At 41.6% G+C, this 20,127-nt stretch overlaps 1 protein-coding gene across 1 annotated transcript in view; it reads right to left on the reverse strand.

Moving 5' to 3' along the window:
* The window catches only part of LOC121584209 (substance-P receptor-like), a 31,735-nt gene extending 12,588 nt beyond the window's left edge, over positions 1 to 19,147 (reverse strand). The window contains exons 1-2 of the mRNA XM_045225941.1: positions 18,388 to 19,147; positions 8,304 to 8,498 (exon numbers count right to left, since the gene is read on the reverse strand). Coding sequence (XP_045081876.1) covers positions 8,304 to 8,498; positions 18,388 to 18,827 — 635 coding nt within the window. The 5' untranslated portion in view covers positions 18,828 to 19,147. The remainder of the gene's footprint in view (positions 1 to 8,303; positions 8,499 to 18,387) is intronic.
* Positions 19,148 to 20,127: the final 980 nt, after the last annotated feature.

Raw genomic sequence — 20,127 nt, forward strand, 5'->3', positions numbered from 1 at the left:
GTCTTGACCTGACTGCAGTTCTGCATCGTAACCGACTTCGGTTTGAACTGTACCGGTCAGATGGCAGACAGCATGTATGGCATCGTGTGGGCGAGCGGTTTGCTGATGTCAACGTTGTTGGCGGTGGGTTTATGGTATGGGCAGGCATAAGCTACGAACACAACTGCATTTTATCAATGGCAATTTGAATGCACAGAGATACCATAACGAGATCCTGAGGCCCATTGTCGTGCCATTCATCCGCCACCATCACCTCATGTTTCAGCATGAAAATGCACAGCCCCATGTCGCAAGGATCTGTACACAATTCCTGGAAGCTGAAAACATCCTAGTTCTTCCATGGCTTGCATACTCACCAGACATGTCACCCATTGAGCATGTTTGGGATGCTCTGGATCGACGTGTACAACAGCGTGTTCCAGTTCCCGCCAATATCCAGCAACTTCACACAGCCATTAAAGAGGAGTGGGACAACATTCCACAGGCCACAATCAACAGCCTGATCAACTCTTTGCGAAGGAGACTCTATGCATGTCACGCTGATCCATAGATTAGGTCCTAATGAATTTATTTAAATTGACTGATTTCATTATATGAACTGTAATTCAGTAAAATCTTTGAAATTGTTGCATGTTGCGTTTATATTTTTGTTCAGTGTATTTGTAACAACAGAGAAACCAATAACAACAGTGTTTAATTTTCATCCCTCTCTCTCTCTCAACATGAAAGAATGTTACGTCTCAAATCGCACCCTATTCCCTATATGGTGCACTACATAGGGAATAGGGTGCCATTTGGGATGCATTCTGAAGGCCTTCCAAATACGGACTCGTAGAAAGAATGTGTATATCAGCCCCAGCTTTTCCATTCTCACCTCCCTATGACTCTGTCAGCAAAGCATGTGTTTAATTTCTCTGACAGTTTTTAGGGTTGTTGTTGTCACTTGAATAACTATTTTCTTCAGGGGAACACTTAAAAAGGTAGCAGGGCTTGTCAGTGTGTTTTGGTTTGGCAGGCTGAGGATTTGACTGTTTGCAGGTCTTTATCAGGGTTGCTTCAATTGGAGACTGTGAGTAAGACAGCATTTCAGCATTTTGCAACACCCATCACAAGCAGCTGAGGATATCATATGTCGTTAACGCACTCATGCAGACACACTCACCAGGCAGACACATGCATTGACACACCGACATGCCATAGACATACACAGAAACTCACAAAAATGCATGCACACAAACTGGCAAACACGTACAGTCACACACATACACTATTAGAAAAAAAGGTGCTATCTAGAACCTAAAAGGTTTCTTCAGCTGTCCCAATAGGAGAACACTTTGAAGAACCATTTTTGGTTCCAGGTAGAACCATTTTGGTTCCAGGTAGAACCCTTTTGGTTCCAGGTAGAACCATTTTGGTTCCAGGTAGAACCCTTTTGGTTCCAGGTAGAACCCTTTTGGTTCCAGGTAGAACCCTTTTGGTTCCAGGTAGAACCCTTTTGGGTTCAATGTAGAACACAGGAGGTTGGTGGCACCTTAATTGGCGAGGGCGGGCTTGTGGTAATGGTTTAAGCAAAATAGGTGGAATGGTATCAAAAACATTAAACACATGGTTTCAACGTGTTCGATGCCATTCCATTTGCTCCGTTCCAGCCATTATTATGAGCCGTCCTCCCCTCAGCAGCCTCCAAGAACCCTTTCTACATGGATCCCAAAAGGGTTCTACCTGGAAGTGTACAGATTTAAGATATTTGAGCCAGTTTGCTACAGCAGGAAAATAATCCTGCAGAAAAAGGAAATGTGAATTATTATGTGGATTATAATTAATGGACATCTTTGTAGGGGTTGATACATATTTCATAAGGGAAAATGAAGTCTGAAATTTCAAAGTGGAAATTAGAAACTTCAGAAGTTCTCCTGCAACAAGGTGATCAAATTAAGATCTTACAAATTAAGATGCTCACACACACGCACAGTCTGGTGGGAGCTCGTAGAAAAATATACATTCTGTTTTAAAAACTAGTGTCCGTCTAAAGAACTGTCAGTACTTCCAGCAGAGCCTGGTGTGGATTACATAATGAGCCGGGTGGCTGCCTGCCTCCTGCCTCTCCCCTCTTCTCCTCTCCCCTCTTCTCCTCTCCCCTTTTCTCCTCTTGTCTCCTCTCCCTCCAGCCTCCTGGCCCCTGCCTCCTGCTCGCTGGGCTGGGCTGGCAGAAAAGAGAAGTGAGTGTCTGTCACCTAACTGTCACAGGACTGTTATCAATAAAAATCCTGTCAAATAAAGTCACACTGGGGATGAATGATACATAAACTTTACAGTTTACAGTTACACACAGCACATCAAATTCCAATAGCCCATCCAGTAATATTCACCGTGTACAGTACTTGCTGCTCATGAATTTTCTGGCTTCTCTTCCTGCCTGACTGTCCAGCCGAGCTCTAGCCTGGATCTCAATGTCTGTCTGTGTTCTATAGCGCCAGGTGTGGGCTGCTGTTGTTGTTCTTTTGACTTTGCTGGGAGAAGAGAATGAAGCCTGGGTGTCTGCAGAGGGAGATGAATGTAGTGGCTGAGGTAACATGACACCCTGCACAACGCTGCTGGCTTACTGGCATAGGTCAAAGACAAGCTCTTTAGGTACCCAATTTAGGGGATGGGGGACAGAGAGTACGGGGTGTGCTTGCACAGCATGGTCTCTGCGTGTCACTTTTTCTCTTTCTCTCTCACTGTGTATGTGTGTGTGTGTGTGTGTGTGTGTGTGTGTATAGAAAAGGTCTGTGCACAGCTGTGTGTGTGGCTGTGCTCACACCCGCACACGGGTGTGTGTGTGACGGTCTTGCGTACATGTCTGAGTGTGTGATCATACTGTTGGAAACTGAAGCTTCGGTAAGTTTGTGACGTTGCTATTTATACCCTCCGATGTGGCCTTACTCCCTAATTCCTGCTGGCTGAGCTGAGAGGGGGCTATAGTGGTGGTGGCAGAGGGGCAGCACACACACACACAATCACACACATAACCACAACTACACACATACACACAACTACACACACACACACACAACCACACATAACCACACATACACACAGCCACACACAACTACACACACACACACACACAACCACACACATACACACATCTACACACACACACATATACACAACCACACACATGCACACAACTATACACACACACACACACACACACAAACAACCACACATACACACAACTACATAAACACACAACCACACACACACAAACACACTATCCCACACAGCGCTTGGACTGTAGGGTCAGCCATAATCAGATGTGTCAATTACAGCAGCGGACGGGCTGGTTGAATTACAACCACACCAAAGCTCCGCTCACTTAGCTCTGATGTGTCAGTGATTACAGTTTCATTAAAAAAGTAATAAGTGCCACAGCGATTCCTACATGAACATTGTAATTGTCATCGTGCTGTTCATAATAAATGGTTACAATGTGGGAGGGTGGGAGCCCGGACAGCCAGGCTGAATGACAATGGCATTTGGAGACAAAGAAAACAGCCCTAAAATGCTGTGGTGTTGATGTGAAGAGTGGAGGGGCTGCTGTGATCAGAGCAAAGCTGGAGGCTGTGTGTTTATCAGCTCGCTGGATGGCGGAAGGTAACGACTGCAGACAAACAAATACATTAAGGGCCACAGGGGTGGGGAGCACTTTCCCGCTGTCAGACTAAATGGACCTTATGCGTGCTAGAATGATACCTTGCTTTTGTAACCCTGAGTTGCATCTCCAAGTCTCTCTGCCTCTCTCTCTCTCCCTCTCTCTCTCTCTCTCTCTCTCTGCCTCTCTCTCTCTCTGCCTCTCTCTCTCTCTCTCTCTCTCGGCCTCACTCTCTCTCTCTCTCTCTCTCTCTCTCTCTCTCTCTGCCTCTCTCTGTCTCTCTCTCACAGCAGACCATCTACAGTGTGGCCATCGGAGGATTTAAACCTTCAGCTGAAGCTGCCATACATCTTTACGGCTTTTATACGCACACACACATGCAAACACGCACATACACACACATACACACACACAAAAACACAAACACACACACACACACACTGTAATACATTTTCACAGCAGTGGCGGTCTGTGACATTTAAGATGAGGGAGGGCGATTCGTTTTTTTATGAGCATGGCCTTCTTTATATTACAGTATATTGGATGACTGTCATTCATATTCCATTCACCCAGCTCAATGTTACATTAATAGGTTTAGGCTACTACATGATACTCTAATTTTCCCTATACCCATCATGAGGTTGCTACAACCTTGAATGTAAGTTTACAACGTAGGTGCACAGGTTGTGAGTTTTTTAAATGTAATTAAGGCGACAGACAGTGATACATTCAACACCGCCTTGCACACTCTTACCTGCATCTAGTTGATCTAGGGTTTAATCATTAGTCCAACAGTTGCAAAGAAAAGTTTATATTGGACAAATTCAGATATGTTTATCCCCGTTTTATTCAGTTTGATTCCGTTTAAGAAATTATCTCATCTACTCGCTCTCCTCCTCTCACTTTTTACCTCCGCTTGTGGACTTCAGTGCAGAGATATTTCGCATGATGGAGTTTCACATCAGCTGAATGTGACCAGGCAAAAAAATCTTTACAAGCCAAACCTTCATATCATAACTGCTAAACGCTACACACAGCCTATATCATTGTCACCATATTAGCTAACGTCATAAACAACATAACTACTAGAACTAACGCATTAGTAAACCCGCTACAATCATGCAGTACAGTGTACAGTCAGCAAGCAGTTTAGCAGTTAAAACCAAAAGCTTACCTTGACTTCAAAGAGTTCCAGTGTTGGATAGCCATAGCCTGCTAGCTAACATAGCATCCCTCTCTGTTTGAGCCGGGTGTTTGAGTAGGCTAAACTAGCTAGCTGCATTTGGTAGCTAAGTGAAAGTGTAAGTGAAAAAAGAAATGCTACGAAATATCTCTCTTTATCTCTCTCTCTCTTGCTTCTCCTTCATTTTTTAAGAAATTAAATTGTTCAAAAATGTTCAACTATTGTCTTTCTCTCTCTTTGAGTCAACTACTCAACTACTACACCACATTTTATGCACTGCAGTGCTAGCTAGCTGTAGCTTATGCATTCAGTACTATATTCATTCTCTGATCCTTTGATTGGATGGACAATATGTCAGTTCATGCTGCAAGAGCTCTGATTGGTTAGAGGACGTCCTCCGGAAGTTATAGGTGTGAAGCGCTAACATTATCTCCCGATATACAGTACCAGTCAAAAGTTTGGACACACCTACTCATTCAAGGGTTTTTCTTTATTTTTTACTATCTTCTACATTATAGAATAATAGTGAAGACATCAAAACTATGAAATAACACATATGGAATCATGTAGTAACCAAAAAAGTGTTAAACAAATCAAAATATAATTTATATTTGAGATTCTTCAAAGTAGCCACCCTTTGCCTTGATGACAGCTCTTGCCATTCTCTCAACCAGCTTCACCTGGCATGCTTTTCCAACAGTCTTGAAGGAGTTCGCACATATGCTGAGCACTTGTTGGCTGCTTTTCCTTCACTCTGCAGTCCGACTCATCCCAAACCATCTCAATTGGGTTGAGGTCGGGTGATTGTGGAGGCCAGGTCATCTGATGCAGCACTCCATCACTCTCCTTCTTGGTCAAATAACCCTTACCCAGCCTGGAGGTGTGTTGGGAAATTGTCCTGTTGAAAAACAAATGATAGTCCCACTAAGCCCAAACCAGATGGGATGGCGTATCGCTGCAGAATGCTGTGGTAGCCATGCTGGTTAAGTGTGCCTTGAATTCTAAATAAATCACAGACAGTGTCACCAGCAAAGCACCCCCACACCATAACACCACCTCCTCCATGCTTCACAGTGGGAACTACACACACTGCGTCTCACAAAGACACAGTGGTTGGAACCAAAAACCTCAAATTTGGACTCCAGACCAAAGGACACCTTTCCACCGGTCTAATGTCCATTGCTTGTGTTTCTTGGCCCAAGCAAGTCTCTTCTTCTTATTGGTATCCTTTAGTAGTGGTTTCTTTTCAGCAATTCGACCATGAAGGCCTGATTCACACAGTCTCCTCTGAACAGTTGATGTTGAGATGTGTCTGTTCCTTGAACTCTGTGAAGCATTTATTTGGGCTGCAATTTCTGAGGCTGGTAATTCTAATGAACTTATCCTCTGCAGTAGAGGTAACTCTGGGTCTTCCATTCCTGTGGCGGTCCTCATGTGAGCCAGTTTCATCATAGCGCTTGACGGTTTTTGCAACTGCACTTGAAGAAACTTTCAAAGTTCTTGCAATTTTCAGTATTGACTGACCTTCATGTCTTAAATTAATGATGGACTGTCATTTCTCTTTGCTTATTTGAGCTGTTCTTGCCATAATATGGACTTGGTCTTTTACCAAATAGGGCTATCTTCTGTATACCATCCCTACCTTGTCACAACACAACTGATTGGCTCAAACGCATTAAGAAGGAAAGAAATTCCACAAATTAACTTTTAAGAAGGCACACCTGTTAATTGAAATGCATTCCAGGTGACTACCTCGTGGAGCTGGTTGAGTGAATGCCAAGAGTGTGCAAAGCTATCATCAAGGCAAAGGTGGCTACTTTGAAGAAACTCAAATATAAAATCTATTTTGATTTGTTTAACACTTTTTTGGTTACTACATGATTCCATATGTGTTATTTCATAGTGTTGATGTCTTCACTACTATTGTACAATGTAGAAAATAGTAAAAATAAAGAAAAACCCTTGAATGAGTAGGTGTGTCCAAACCTTTGACTGGTAGTTTATATCAAATTAATTCAAATCAAATGTTATTGGTCACATACACATATTTAGCAGATATTATTGCGGGTGTGGCAAAATTATTGTGTTCCTAGCTCCAACAGTGCAGTAGTATCTATATGTATATATATAGTTCATTGGGAAAGGGAAAGGGGGATACCTAGTCAGTTGCACAACTGAATGCATTAAACCGAAATGTGTCTTCCCCATTTAACCCAACCCTCTGAATCAGGGTATGACAACCGTAATCCTTTCCATTCTATTTTGGTAACGTAAGGAAGGAAGCAATGTAGAGGAAAGGTTGGGCAGAATATCACTCAGACACGTGTCTGATGGTGTCACTTTCCTGCTTCATGTTCAACTGTGAAGCACAGCAAAACAGTGTGAAAGATGAGAGGTGAGAGAGGGGCAAATGGAAGAATGAATCAGAGAGGCTCAGATCCAATGATTATTCAGCAATAACATCTAAACTGCCAAAGCCCCCTACAATACAAATAATAATCTGTTCAATATCTGGCTAGCCATATTCACCTGATTCTGCAGCTCAGAATGTGTCTACTGGCTTCGCAATCACACCAATAAATAATACTCTGTTTCCTTCCAACAATGTTTTGTTAAGGTTAGACACAGGGTATGAAGTCTGCATGCACTCTCAGTCTGCGTCTCAAATGGCACCCTCATTCCCTTTATGGTGCACAACTTTCGACCAGAGCCATATGGGCCCTAGTCAAAAGCAGTGGACTATAAAGTGAAAAGAGTGCCATTTGGGATGTACCTCAGTCCTCTCAGTGTGTTTATTGCTTCTGATGGATGGACATAAGAGGATATTATGAAATCAGCCCTGTGTTTGGACAGCTAGAAGATAATGGAATTGAGCTTTTTATATTTAACACAAGCTGTTCTTGAGTGGAGACACAATTAGAGTAATTTGGAATCAATAGTGAAGGTAAATAAAATATTTGATCTGTTAGGCAACAGAATTGTAAACAGCAGAATGTCTTGGTCCATCTTTTATATGCTCTGCTGAAGACATGCAGAAGTCGACCCAGGGGGGTCTTAACTCTCCACTGCTTTCTATAACAGTCATCATTAGCATTGTATTTAAAACAGAGGCAAACTGTTGCTTTAATAAGCAGTGCGGGAAGGGTAAACATTACATTGGCTTTAATAAATAGTGAGAGAAGAGTGAACTGTACAATGTTATGTATTCTACTGTTTGCATCTGAAATTATATTTTCCCTACACAGGTGTATTCGATAAGAAACTTTTGGTGTGTTTTCTTTAATCAAGAAACATAAAAGGAACAAAGCATCTTTGTTCTATGCTGCTATAATTTACTGGCTAGTGTATACCAACAACCGCCTCATGCATTTGTAATCAGGAGTGTTTAGTTTAGTGATTAGTGGAAACGCCCGCTCGCACACACACACTCTCTCTCTCCCTCTCACACACACACACACACACACACTTATAAAGGAAACTCACATAATTCTGTAGTCGCAGCCGGTGTATTCGGGCCACTCGATGTAGCAGATGATTCGTCCAGGCAGCTCTTCTGTCACTGAGTAGTAGTACTGAGGGAAGGCCAGGAGCAGAGCCAGCACCCAGATCACCCCCACGATCACCTTGGTCTCTGTGGACGACATGCGCAGCTGCAAGGGGTGGATGATGGCCATGTACCTAGGAAAAGAGGAGAGACAGGAGGTTCAAACACATATTCAGTCTTGGGGAAAGATACAAGGTGAAAATCTACACACACACATACACACACACACACACACACACAAACACACGCATGTACGCACACACACACAAAATGACACTATTAATCAAACTAAAACTAAAATATTTTATTCTTCAATGCAATGTGCATGTTACAATCCTCCCCTGTCTCAATTTAGTTTGAGTCATAGACTATGTCTGCTTTTGACAGAGTAAAAGCTTATCTTCATCTTCTTAGAATTAGGTGTGACTCGAGGAACCATTGCAGTCAATGGGTTCATATTTGAACGTTTGGTTAATTGAGGGGTTCTTGGAGGAACCTTTCTGAATGCCCACCTGGACCCTCCCCTAATGAGTCAGGTTGGTGCGGCCGGAGTACTGTCACGCCCTGATCGAGAGAACTCTTGTTGGTTGGGTCAGGGTGTGATTCCCAATCAGAGGCAGCTGTCGCTCGTTGTCTCTGATTGGGGATCATACTTAGGCAGCCAGTTTTCCTGCCTGGGTTGTGGGATCTTGTTTGTGTATAGCCTTCTGACGTCACGTTTCGTTGACTTTTGTTTTGTCGGTGTGTATTTAGTTTAATAAACATGTTCGCATACCACGCTGCACCTTGGTCTGACCCGTCTCTCAACGATCATGACAATGTTCACGTTAATTAGAATATATAATATGCATAAATATCCAAGGAAATTTGAAATGTATAGTGTTTAAACTTAATATGATGAACAGGAATGATGTTGACCTTTTTAACCTGAAAAGGTTCCCCAAGAGTGGCAATCTTTTGAACCCCAAAAGGTTATTCAAGGCTCCTTTACTTCTAAGAGTGTACTGTGAATTGGTGTCCTTTGACTTGTACCAACAGAATAATTAAACCAGACAGTATCAGACACCTGAAAAGAAAAGAGGCTCTTTAGAATGCATTCAAGTTAAAGTATTTATTCCCATCCATCACTACCTTAGGATCATTTATCTCTCAGATTGATAATCATTCAGCACATCATTTCAGTAGGAGCATTAATATGTTAGGGTCGTTCCACCAATTCGATGCCTTTTTTGAGTAGTGTAACTTGGTAAAATATATATTTCACCTAATTGTAACATTCCCTCATAAAGAACACATGTTCAACTTAATAAAAAACATGTTTTCCCATTTCAAGAGGTTAAATACAAAAATGACTATAGTAGTGCCTATTGAGTTCCAAATAAAGCAACAGAGTTGACCTTAACAGGGTTGTCACGCTCGTTTAAGGACGGGTCAGACCAAGGCGCAGCGTGAAATGCATACATGTTTATTTCAACGATAAACACACCAACAAAACAACGTAACGTGAAGTCCTCAGGCTAAAACACAACACAAGCCTCTAACACGGAACAAGATCCCACAACTAATGATTGCCAATAGGCTGCCTAAGTATGATCCCCAATCAGAGACAACGAGCGACAGCTGTCTCTGATTGGGAATCACACCCGGCCAAACATAGAAATACAACACCTAGAACGAGAACATAGAAAATACAACATAGAACTCCACACCCTTACTCAACATACTAGAGTCCCATAAGTCAGGGCGTGACAAGGGTTGACGACTTCATCTTAAATAATTCATAAATCCCCTTCCACAGGGGGAATGGAAGCTTGTTACTATATGTGCCCCAGGTAGGGGAAAATTGAATGCAAGCTTCACTAAAATTTTGAAATTGTTTTTTAAAATCCTGGGTATGTTTTGCATGATCCGCTCAGTTTTCCACCACAAAAAAACAGAAAATGGCCATTAAGAGTAGAACCAGCTCACCTGATTTTAAACTATGATTTGACTATTAGATGTTCCAATTTGTATTTTGAAAAAAATATTTTAAAAGGAACAGTTTCACAATATAAAAATGAGAGTTCAGTTCAGCTAACGGGGTTGACCTTAAAGTGAGGGACGGATTGTTTTTTTGCAACAAAATAACTAGGGCTTTACAATGGGCTATAATCTTCCTAGAAGTCATAGAGGATGCACAGAGGGACATGTCAAAATGCTTAATTTTGGCACTTTAGCAAGTCTTTATTCATATCAGATTTATAGAATTTTCCATGTGGTCTATATTAAAGGGCACTTAAAATGCAATATTTGTGCACAACTTCTACCAGGGGTTGGAACTGAATTATTTTCTAATCGTTTCATTCATTTTGTTCGATGCTGTTCGACTGTTCCGACCAGAAAATTAAAGTTCTGAACTGGTTCGAACAAAAACAAAGTAACGGTTTATATAATTCCTTTCTGTTCCTTTTTAAACCTCTGAAATATATTTTTTTACATTTAGCTCGACATTAAATTACTTCACCAATCAGTGCAGATAGAGCAGCTTGCTGTGGAGTGGGTAAGCGATTTAATCTGTATAGAAAAGTCGTTAACTACATGCTTTAATCATAATGAAAGACAAACACACACACTGTGCTGCCAGTCACAGTGTAGGGTGCGAGATGCAACTGACATTCTGAGGGTGAGGAGAGAGCGAGAGAGGATGGAGGAAGCTTGCCTTGAAGCGCTGGTCATTTTGTTATGATATGCATTATCTGAATTAGGCCCACATAATTATACCTAAGGAGGAGCAGCTTCAATGAAGGAACTTTTAATGTCTTTGAACTTCTGAGTTGGTTTAACGTTGGACCAGAGCAAACGTTAGCTAGCTAACAAGCTTGTGTGTGCAGAGCAGCACTAGAATTAAAAACATGTCTGACGTGAAACGTGATAACTATACTTGAAAAAGCCCTTTCCTGCAGTCAAATGACCAAGTGGCCTCATGGGTGGAATGTTATAAATATTTTTCATAATTTCATAATTAATCAACATTATATATATTTTGTTATATTTCAGTCTTCTGTGATGTACACTACCAGTCAAAAGTTTGGAAACACCTACTCATTCAAGGGTTTTTCTTTATTTTTACTATTTTCTACATTGTAGGATAATAGTGAAGACATCAAAACTATGAAATAACACATATAGAATCATGTAGTAAACAAAAAAGTGTTAAACAAATTTAATCAACATCTTAATCCACTTAATAGCCCCATTTAATCTTCTAATTGGACATTCTCCCAATAATCTTTGATTTCAAACGCTCTCTGTAGTCCAACACAACTATCTGTCACATCTTGACTATCTGCTATACCTGGCTCATTCCATTACCACACGGCTCTTGGAATCTTCTATCTTGTTTCAAGAGAGACTTACAATGCTGCTTCTCCATGGTATGGGTTTAGTTTAGCTGTGTTTCTGACAACACTCTCTGAAAAGCATATAGAGGCCTGGTTTATGAGGCTAGTATGGATTAGATACTCGCTACATGTACATATTACCTCAATTACCGCACATTGACTCGGTACCGGTACCCCCTGTATATAGCCTCGCTATTGTTATTTTTACTGCTGCTCTTTAATTATTTTTTACTTTTATTTAGTATTATTTTATATTGTATTTTTTGTGTGATTTTTGTTGTTGTTGCTATTCTTTCTTAAAACTGCATTGTTGGTTAAGGGCTTGTAAGTAAGTATTTCACTGTAAGGTCTACACCTGTTGTATTCAGCGCATGTGACAAATAAAATTTGATTTGATTTGATGCCAGCTTGTTTGCTTTTCACCACTTGTATACAAATGCATAGATTTAAATACTGTATGTTCACATGAACACACAGCAAACACACAACCCCTGTCTTTCTCTATATTTTGTATAACCTTACAACAACAGCATGGAATCACGGTTTTGGGAATCCTTTAGTAAATTTACTCCTCACTTTCTTTCTCGGATTTCTACCTGGCTTTGTTGTGAATGTCTCTGGGCAATAGCAGACAACACTGGAAGATGGTATAAATCAGGGATGGGCAACTGGGGCCCGCGGCTCCCCTTTTGAAGGACCTCGGCTCAATTTCCCCCTCCCCCCAAATAAACTCAGTCGGGGTCTCAATTTACTGTTGCAAGTTAGAATAGTAGAATACCCAAGGTGCAATTTCTAAATGTGGTTATGCATCAGCAGTTTTTCGTGTTATGTCAGTCACTGATAGTCACTCAATTAGCCCATGTCAGCTAACATGTTTTAGATTGGTAAGTTAGTCTAGCGGCTAGCTATCTAAACTCGTAGTAATCATGGTCGAATTACCGCCTGGGGCACCCATTGATTTTGTTAGTCACTCTCACTCAGATATCATATTAAAAACTGCAAACATTTCTCTCCACCTTATGGCAAAATGTATAGAATTGCAACTGCGGCCCCTCATGATGAGTTCAGATTTTTTGTGGCCCACACCCCCATCAAAGTTTCACATCCCTGGTATAAATGAATGAGAGAGGCACAGATCTAATGATCCAACAATAACATCTAAACCACCAAAGTCACTTATAACATAAGGAATAATCCAATAAAGACAACAGGAAAATGCTCTGTCTGGGTGCTCTCTTGCTCTCATGGAGAGCTATAAGCCTTTAAGGTATAGGCTCCATCTACAGAGGTGCCAACACAATATTCAACCTTCACGCTTACAGTGTTTTTTCTGTTTTGAATTGTTTTGGTTTAAAGGCTGTAATTTGATCAGGAATCTGTTTCCTGGCTCATTGTGCTCTCAGGGGGTGCTGTTGTTTTGCTGAAGATTACATAAAATCCCCATCAACAGATGGGAGGAAATGGGCCCGATGGCAGACCTGGGTTTAAATACTATTTGAAATCTTTCAAATATTTGGAGTATTTGCTGTTGACTGTCTGGAGTTCCAAATGGGTGGGGTTTACAGTTTTGGGACTATTCTTTGGTCAATTAAGCGGCATGGTCAATCAAGCACAGATAAAGTAATTTAAATTATTTCAAATACTATTTGAACCCAGGTCTGCCGGGTGGTGAGAGGCTGGGGGCAGAGAGAGGTAATGCTGATTGATAGAGAATATTTCTATTCCTGCCGGAGACGTACATATATATATATATATATATATATATATATATATATATATATATATATATGCAGCAGCCCAACGTTGCCAAGCATTGTGTGTGTGTGTCTGTGTGTGTCTTTGTGTGTGTGTGTGTGTGTGTGCGCACGTGCGTGCGTGTGTTTGTGTGCCCTGCATTCATTACTCCAGCAGTCAGCACTTCCCGCTGGACACCAGCCATAGACGATCTAAATCTAATGCTCCCCACAGCCCAAAGCCCACAGCCTAAACCACTGAAGACCGAGATTTGAAGCAATATATCCTTAATTATTATAATCCTATATATATATATATCCATATAGTGATTTCAAGTACTGTGTGTGTCAGATATTGTGTGCGTTTTAACCCTTCACTTCTGCTTAGGTGTCTGTGCTATCTTTAGAAAGGGCCACTCCGCTGAGGAATTCTTGTGGAAGAGAATGCTTATTTTGGGCAGTGAAGTCGCTGGCCAAGAGACATTCCCCTGAAGGGGAAACCTGAGTTGTTGACCAGTTTGAGCTATTTATTTTTAACTACATGTCAGTCGGCTTTCTGTTAACCTCATGTCAATGCCATATTTGAAGTATGTGAAGTTATGTGCCAACCAATCACAAGTGTGTTATGTGTAAGTAGACAGTATATAAGCCATGTAAAACTTAGACTTCCAAGGTGATCGTTGAAGCGACCCCTTCCATTGCATTTCATCGCAATGTATTGAAAGAATATTGGACCTGGAAACCCTGTCAGAGATTCCTCGAGTCGTCTCATCACTCCTCTATAAATCTAAACTCAATATTGAATCTTCAGCATGGACGTATGCAAACCACCATCCACCTCCACAGTGCACACACAACCATTGCTCAAAATCTACTTAATCTGTTCTGTGTAGCAGGGGTGGGATAGTGGGGATGGTGTGTGTGTGTGTGTGTTTATGTGAGCGTGTCTCTGGACAGATCAGCTGTAGACCTACAGTAAATGTAGGCTTTATTTATTGACTCTGTATTGATGTGTGTGGCTGTGTGTGTGCAGTCCTATTATAGGTGAAAGGTGGGAGACATGGTATGATGGCCTAACATGACACAGTGCAAATAAATCCAAAGTGACTAGACGGTGTGCCAGAGTCTAGTCTGGAGGTAGCGCTGCCGTGTTGACCCCAGACTATATACGTTTGGCCCCCAGCAGTGGGGGTTCATTTCCTGCATACTCCTTACATCTCTTTCTTAACTTCCCTCTAACTGTAATGAATACCCAGGGAGAAAAAGGTGTAGATTCACACGCAGAGCGCGGCAGGAGTTTATTTCGCCTTCGCAGAAGGCAGGAATCGTGTTCACAGGCAGGCAATGGTCATACACCGGTAGGCAAACAGGCAGGATAATCAAAGCTAGGACTGAAGGCTATAACTGGTTCTCACAAACGAGCTAGGAAAGGCTTAGTAGAGTCAAAACAAACAATACCTCACAAGGCACAAACAGAATGAACTGAACTAAATAAGGAGCTGATGAGACCAGGTGAGTAACTGACACAGGTGAAATCAATGAACAAAAATGAAAGACAGGGCTACGTTCAAGAACACAAAGAAACAGAGCTACGTTCAAGAACACAAGGTTGACTAAGAAAATAAATACAGAACCTTACACTAACTCACTCTTTTATTCCTTCACAACTAAATACAGAATTTTGTTCTGCTTTTTTATAAAAAGCAATCAGATGAAGATAGGAGAGAAATATACAGAGATTTGCTGAATCGCTGTGACATCCCTTGAGAGTCAGGAAGAAATTAGAGAAATTGAATGAACAAAGACAGACACAGTAGTCTGGGTGCCACAGGTGGGAAAGGACGGCATGGCTGCATTAAGATGCTCTGCACTGCAGCAGCACAACGCTGCCAAGCACACACACACACACACACACACACACAGCGTCACCCCGCAAACACACACACACACACACTGACACAAGGAGGGAGGGGGTGACAGAGACTCTACAGGCTTGGTTCTTTGTCTGCCTTGCTGTAAATATGTGCACAGCATAGCATGGGAGCAACATGGAGGTGATGACTCAAGGCAGCAGATGCTGGGACTATGAGAGAGGGAATTAACCGGGTTAGCAGAGATGCTCAACACAATCACCTGGCACGTATTACCCTCTACTGCTTTTTTATAGGGCATTAGAGAGACATTTCCTATACAACGGGAATACACGGAAAGACACATCATTTGATCTACATAATTGAAGGCAAAACACTAGTTGTTTGTGGTGTTTTTCCCCCATACAATGGCTTGCGAAAGTATTCACCCCCCTTGGCATTTTTCCTATTTTATTGCCTTACAACTTGGAATTAAAATTGATTTTTTGGGGGTTTGTATCATTTGATTTACACAACATGCCTACCACTTTGAAGATGCGAAATATTTTTTGGGGTGAAACAAACAAGAACCAGACCAGAGTACCTTCTTCCATATGTTTGGGGAGTCTCTCACATGCCTTTTGGCGAACACCAAACGTGTTTGCTTATTTTTTTAAGCAATGTATTTTTCTGGCCACTCTTCCGTAAAGCCCAGCTCTGTGGAGTGTATGGCTTAAAGTGGTCCTATGGACAGATACTCCAATCTCCACTGTGGAGCTTTGCAGCTCCTTCAGGGGTCTCTTTGTTGCCTCTCTGATGAATGCCCTCCTTGCCTGGTCCGTGAGGTTTGGTGGGCGGCCCTCTCTTGGCAGGTTTGTTGTGGTGCCATATTCTTTCCATTTTTTAATAATGGATTTAATGGTGCTTCGTGGGATGTTCAAAGTTTCTGATATTTTTTTATAACCCAACCCTGATCTGTACTTCTCCACAACTTTGTCCCTGACCTGTTTGGAGAGCTCCTTGGTCTTCATGGTGCCGCTTGCTTGGTGGTGCCCCTTGCTTAGTGATGTTGCAGACTCTGGGGCCTTTCAGAACAGGTGTATATATACTGAGATCATGTGACATATTATATGACACTTAGATTGCACACAGGTGGACTTTATTTAACTAATTATGTGACTTCTGAAGGTAATTGGTTGCACCAGATCTTATTTAGGGGCTTCATAGCAAAAGGGGTGAATACATATGCACGCACCAGTTTTCCATTATTGATTGTTTTGAATTTTCTGAAACAAGTTATTTTTTTCATTTCACTTCACCAATTTGGACTATTTAGCGTATGTTCATTACATGAAATCCAAATAAAAATCCATTTAAATTACAGGTTGTAATGCAACAAAATAGGTAAAATGCCAAGGGGGATGAATATTTTTGCAAGGCACTGTATGTTCCACATTAGGGTCTCTGCGCCATGATCACTTCACTCCCTCTGTTTCCTGGAAATGTTGAATGAAAACGATAGACCTTACCAATTACACCTTGCATACATGAGTGCATCCATGATCACTGGCTCATTGAGTATGTTAAGAGAATGTGATCATGACGAGACAGGATTCATTAGGTATGTTCATAAGAGTGGTTGGATAATGATGAATGGAGACATGACTACAAGCTTAACCCCTTGATAAGAATGGGGTTTAATCAGATCAGTGTGTGTTGTTTGGAGTGTCTCTCTGTGGCCTTTTACCGCCTCACATGGTGCCTGCTCTCCCTGCTCTCCCTGCTCCAGGTCCTCTCAAGGGTAATTGAATTTTAAAACACTGCAAAGGTCAAGTACATGCACACTCTGCTGGGAGAAAAGCAGAGATATGCAGGCATTACAGACTATTACCTCTGGAGCACCAAGTCAGAGGGTAATGGGAGAAATCAGACAGCAGCTTTCACACGAGAATGGCTTCATCTCACAAACAGAAACTGAGGTTAATAAGAATAGCATTGTGGGGGTGAGTCTGTTTAAAGCAACAGCCTGGATATAAACACACGAGTGAAGTCACACACACGCATTATTGATTGATTTGATGATGGAGCAGCAACTGTAGCATCACCCCAGAACCAATTAAGTTGAATGAATACATTAGCTATATAACATGTCTATGTAGCCTGTGCAGATTTTACATTTACATTTTAGTCATTTTGCAGACGCTCTTATCCAGAGTGCATACATTTTTCATACTGGCCCCCCGTGGGAATCGAACCCACAACCCTGGTGTTACAAGCGCCACGCTCTACCAACTGAACTATAGGAGGGACAGATATGTTATTATCTTAAATGGGCAATCTGCATTTCAAAGAACAACAAAGCGGGTGCCCCGCCAGTGTTTTGGTAAATAGCTGAGGGATAGGGCTGGAGAAATGTAACCACTCTTAAATTCATAGACAGAGCTATGGATTCAAGGACTGACTATCCATGATATCAACATTAGGGTAAAGTTTTAACAATGTTTTGAGGCTATACAATGTTTGTTTACAACTACATTGTTTACAAACATTGGAGTAAAAAAAACATATATTTTGGGTTCTGATGGAGCATGACAGTAAGCTATATTCTTCAAGAATCAATGGGTATATATAATTAATTAAAAGTAAAACAATTGATGTATCAATCGCTGATTGCCACTTTGAACGTGTACACTTATAATCTCCACCTGCACAGCTAGAAGAGGACTGACCACCCCTCAGAGCCTGGTTCCTCTCTAGGTTTCTTCCTAGGTTCCTGCCTTTTTAGTGAGTTTTTCCTAGCCACCATGCTTATACATCTGCATTGCTTGCTCTTTGGGGGTTTAGGTTGGGTTTCTGTATTATCACTTTGTGACATCTGCTGATGTAAAAAGGGCTTTATAAATAAATGTGATTGAATTTTAATTTCATTGATATTACATAGATATTACTAATACATTAGTGACAGTATTAAAGTGCATTATTGTTCTGTTTTGCTTATTGTGACCACAGGCAAACATTCTAGCCTATAGCCATTGAAACGTCCCCCCAAACTGAACTCACCTGTCCACCGCTATCGCAGTCATAGAGTAGATACTAGCGAAGACAGCAGCGACGGGGAAGAAGTTGTGAAAGCGGCAGTACATCAGCCCGAAGTACCACTCATTGTGGACGGAATAGACGAAGTTGATAACGGTGTTGAAGGCTGACATAGACGCTTCTGCAAACGCCAGGTTCAACAGAAAATAGTTGGTCACAGTTCTCATTCGTTTGTGCGCCATAATGATCCATATTACTACGACGTTCCCCACCAGAGACACAGTAACCATGCAACTGTAGGCGAATGCCCATAGAACAATTCTCCAAACTGGTTGCACAAACTGGTTCCCGTCTTGCTCAGTTCCATTGACCCCTGACGCGTTTGTCCAATTGAATAGCAATGGCAAATCAGTCGTGGTGAACAAGGGATCCATTTTTCTTTGACAATAATAATGTTGGTCCATGCAATACCTATGAAATGTACACTCAACCACTAACAACTGATTGAGTAAATGGTTAGAAATAATCTTGATGTGTGTTGATGTCTTTCAATTTAAACTTTCTTCATCATTGCCATTCTTCTGATTAATTTGGCACACCTACATTAGAATGGTAAAATCATGGAATGATCACTGAAGACGCAGCTCACACACAGAAAATTGAGAATAGTCGCAGTTATTAAAAATGGAATTTGGATAAGAAAATTGATGTGTATTTAAGTTGACTCCACTCCGAGTAAAATATAGGTGGTCCTTGGTGTATGGCTCTTCTCCACCGCAGCAAAAACACTTGTCTCCAGCGCTGTACTCTCTACTCTGTACCCTGTACTCTTGACTCATTGAGGTGCTCTCTCTCCTCTCACACAATCGACGTGCGCCAACCGGAGCGCAGCCAAGAGCGCGCATACGCGAATGTCATAGATGTTCTGCAATAGTGTGTGGTAACTGGAAACGTCCATGGACTGGACAACTTGTTCAGGAAGCCTAGCATACTTAAACTAATTCACATAACTGTCTAAACGTAGACAATAGAGAAGTATTTAGCCGACGAATAAAAGGACTGGTCGGTTGCTGCTGTAGCAGATAGGGACTCCTGTAGTGAATGGGTGGTATATTTCAATATGGAGTGTATTTTATTATAGGCTTTCTACCTCACTATTTCCAGTAGCTCACATATTCTGACAGCATTGGAGAAACATTATATGGGGACAAAAATGGGAAAGGGGAAGGGGCATTTTAGAGGGAGACTCAAATGAATGCTGCTCTGTTTTCCTCAGTTTCCCCCAAATTGGTGTAAAAAGCTAAAAAGCTAAATATTTATACTGAGGTGGACAGCTTCGTGAAAGCTCACATTTTGGTCGTTTTAGAGGCCTCTGGAAACTGACCTGATGGGCTTCTGTATCATAAGCCATAAAGGGATATGTCAAAGTAAAACATGTGCATTCATTTCCTAAGAACTGAAAGACAGCAGAGAAACACAATTTAACGAGAAGTTGTATGACTTTCTTCGATCATTTTCACAACTGACTGTCTGCTACATGTTTCTGCTCACTGTCCCCATCTAGTGGTACTTTCTGCCACAGCCACCCAATGCTCTGTGGTGAACTCTGCTCTAAATGGCCATAGCTAAATATCGAATGAATGTTGAAGCCAAGGAATAGGGGACGGAGAGAGAGAGAGACCGCTGAATGCAAGACTGCTGAATATAGACTGCCAGGGACACATTATTGACTGTTAGCGAGAGCAGCTATAGGAGATAACTGAG

The sequence above is a fragment of the Coregonus clupeaformis genome, chromosome 16 (assembly GCF_020615455.1).
Source record: "Coregonus clupeaformis isolate EN_2021a chromosome 16, ASM2061545v1, whole genome shotgun sequence".
Taxonomy (NCBI): domain Eukaryota; kingdom Metazoa; phylum Chordata; class Actinopteri; order Salmoniformes; family Salmonidae; genus Coregonus; species Coregonus clupeaformis.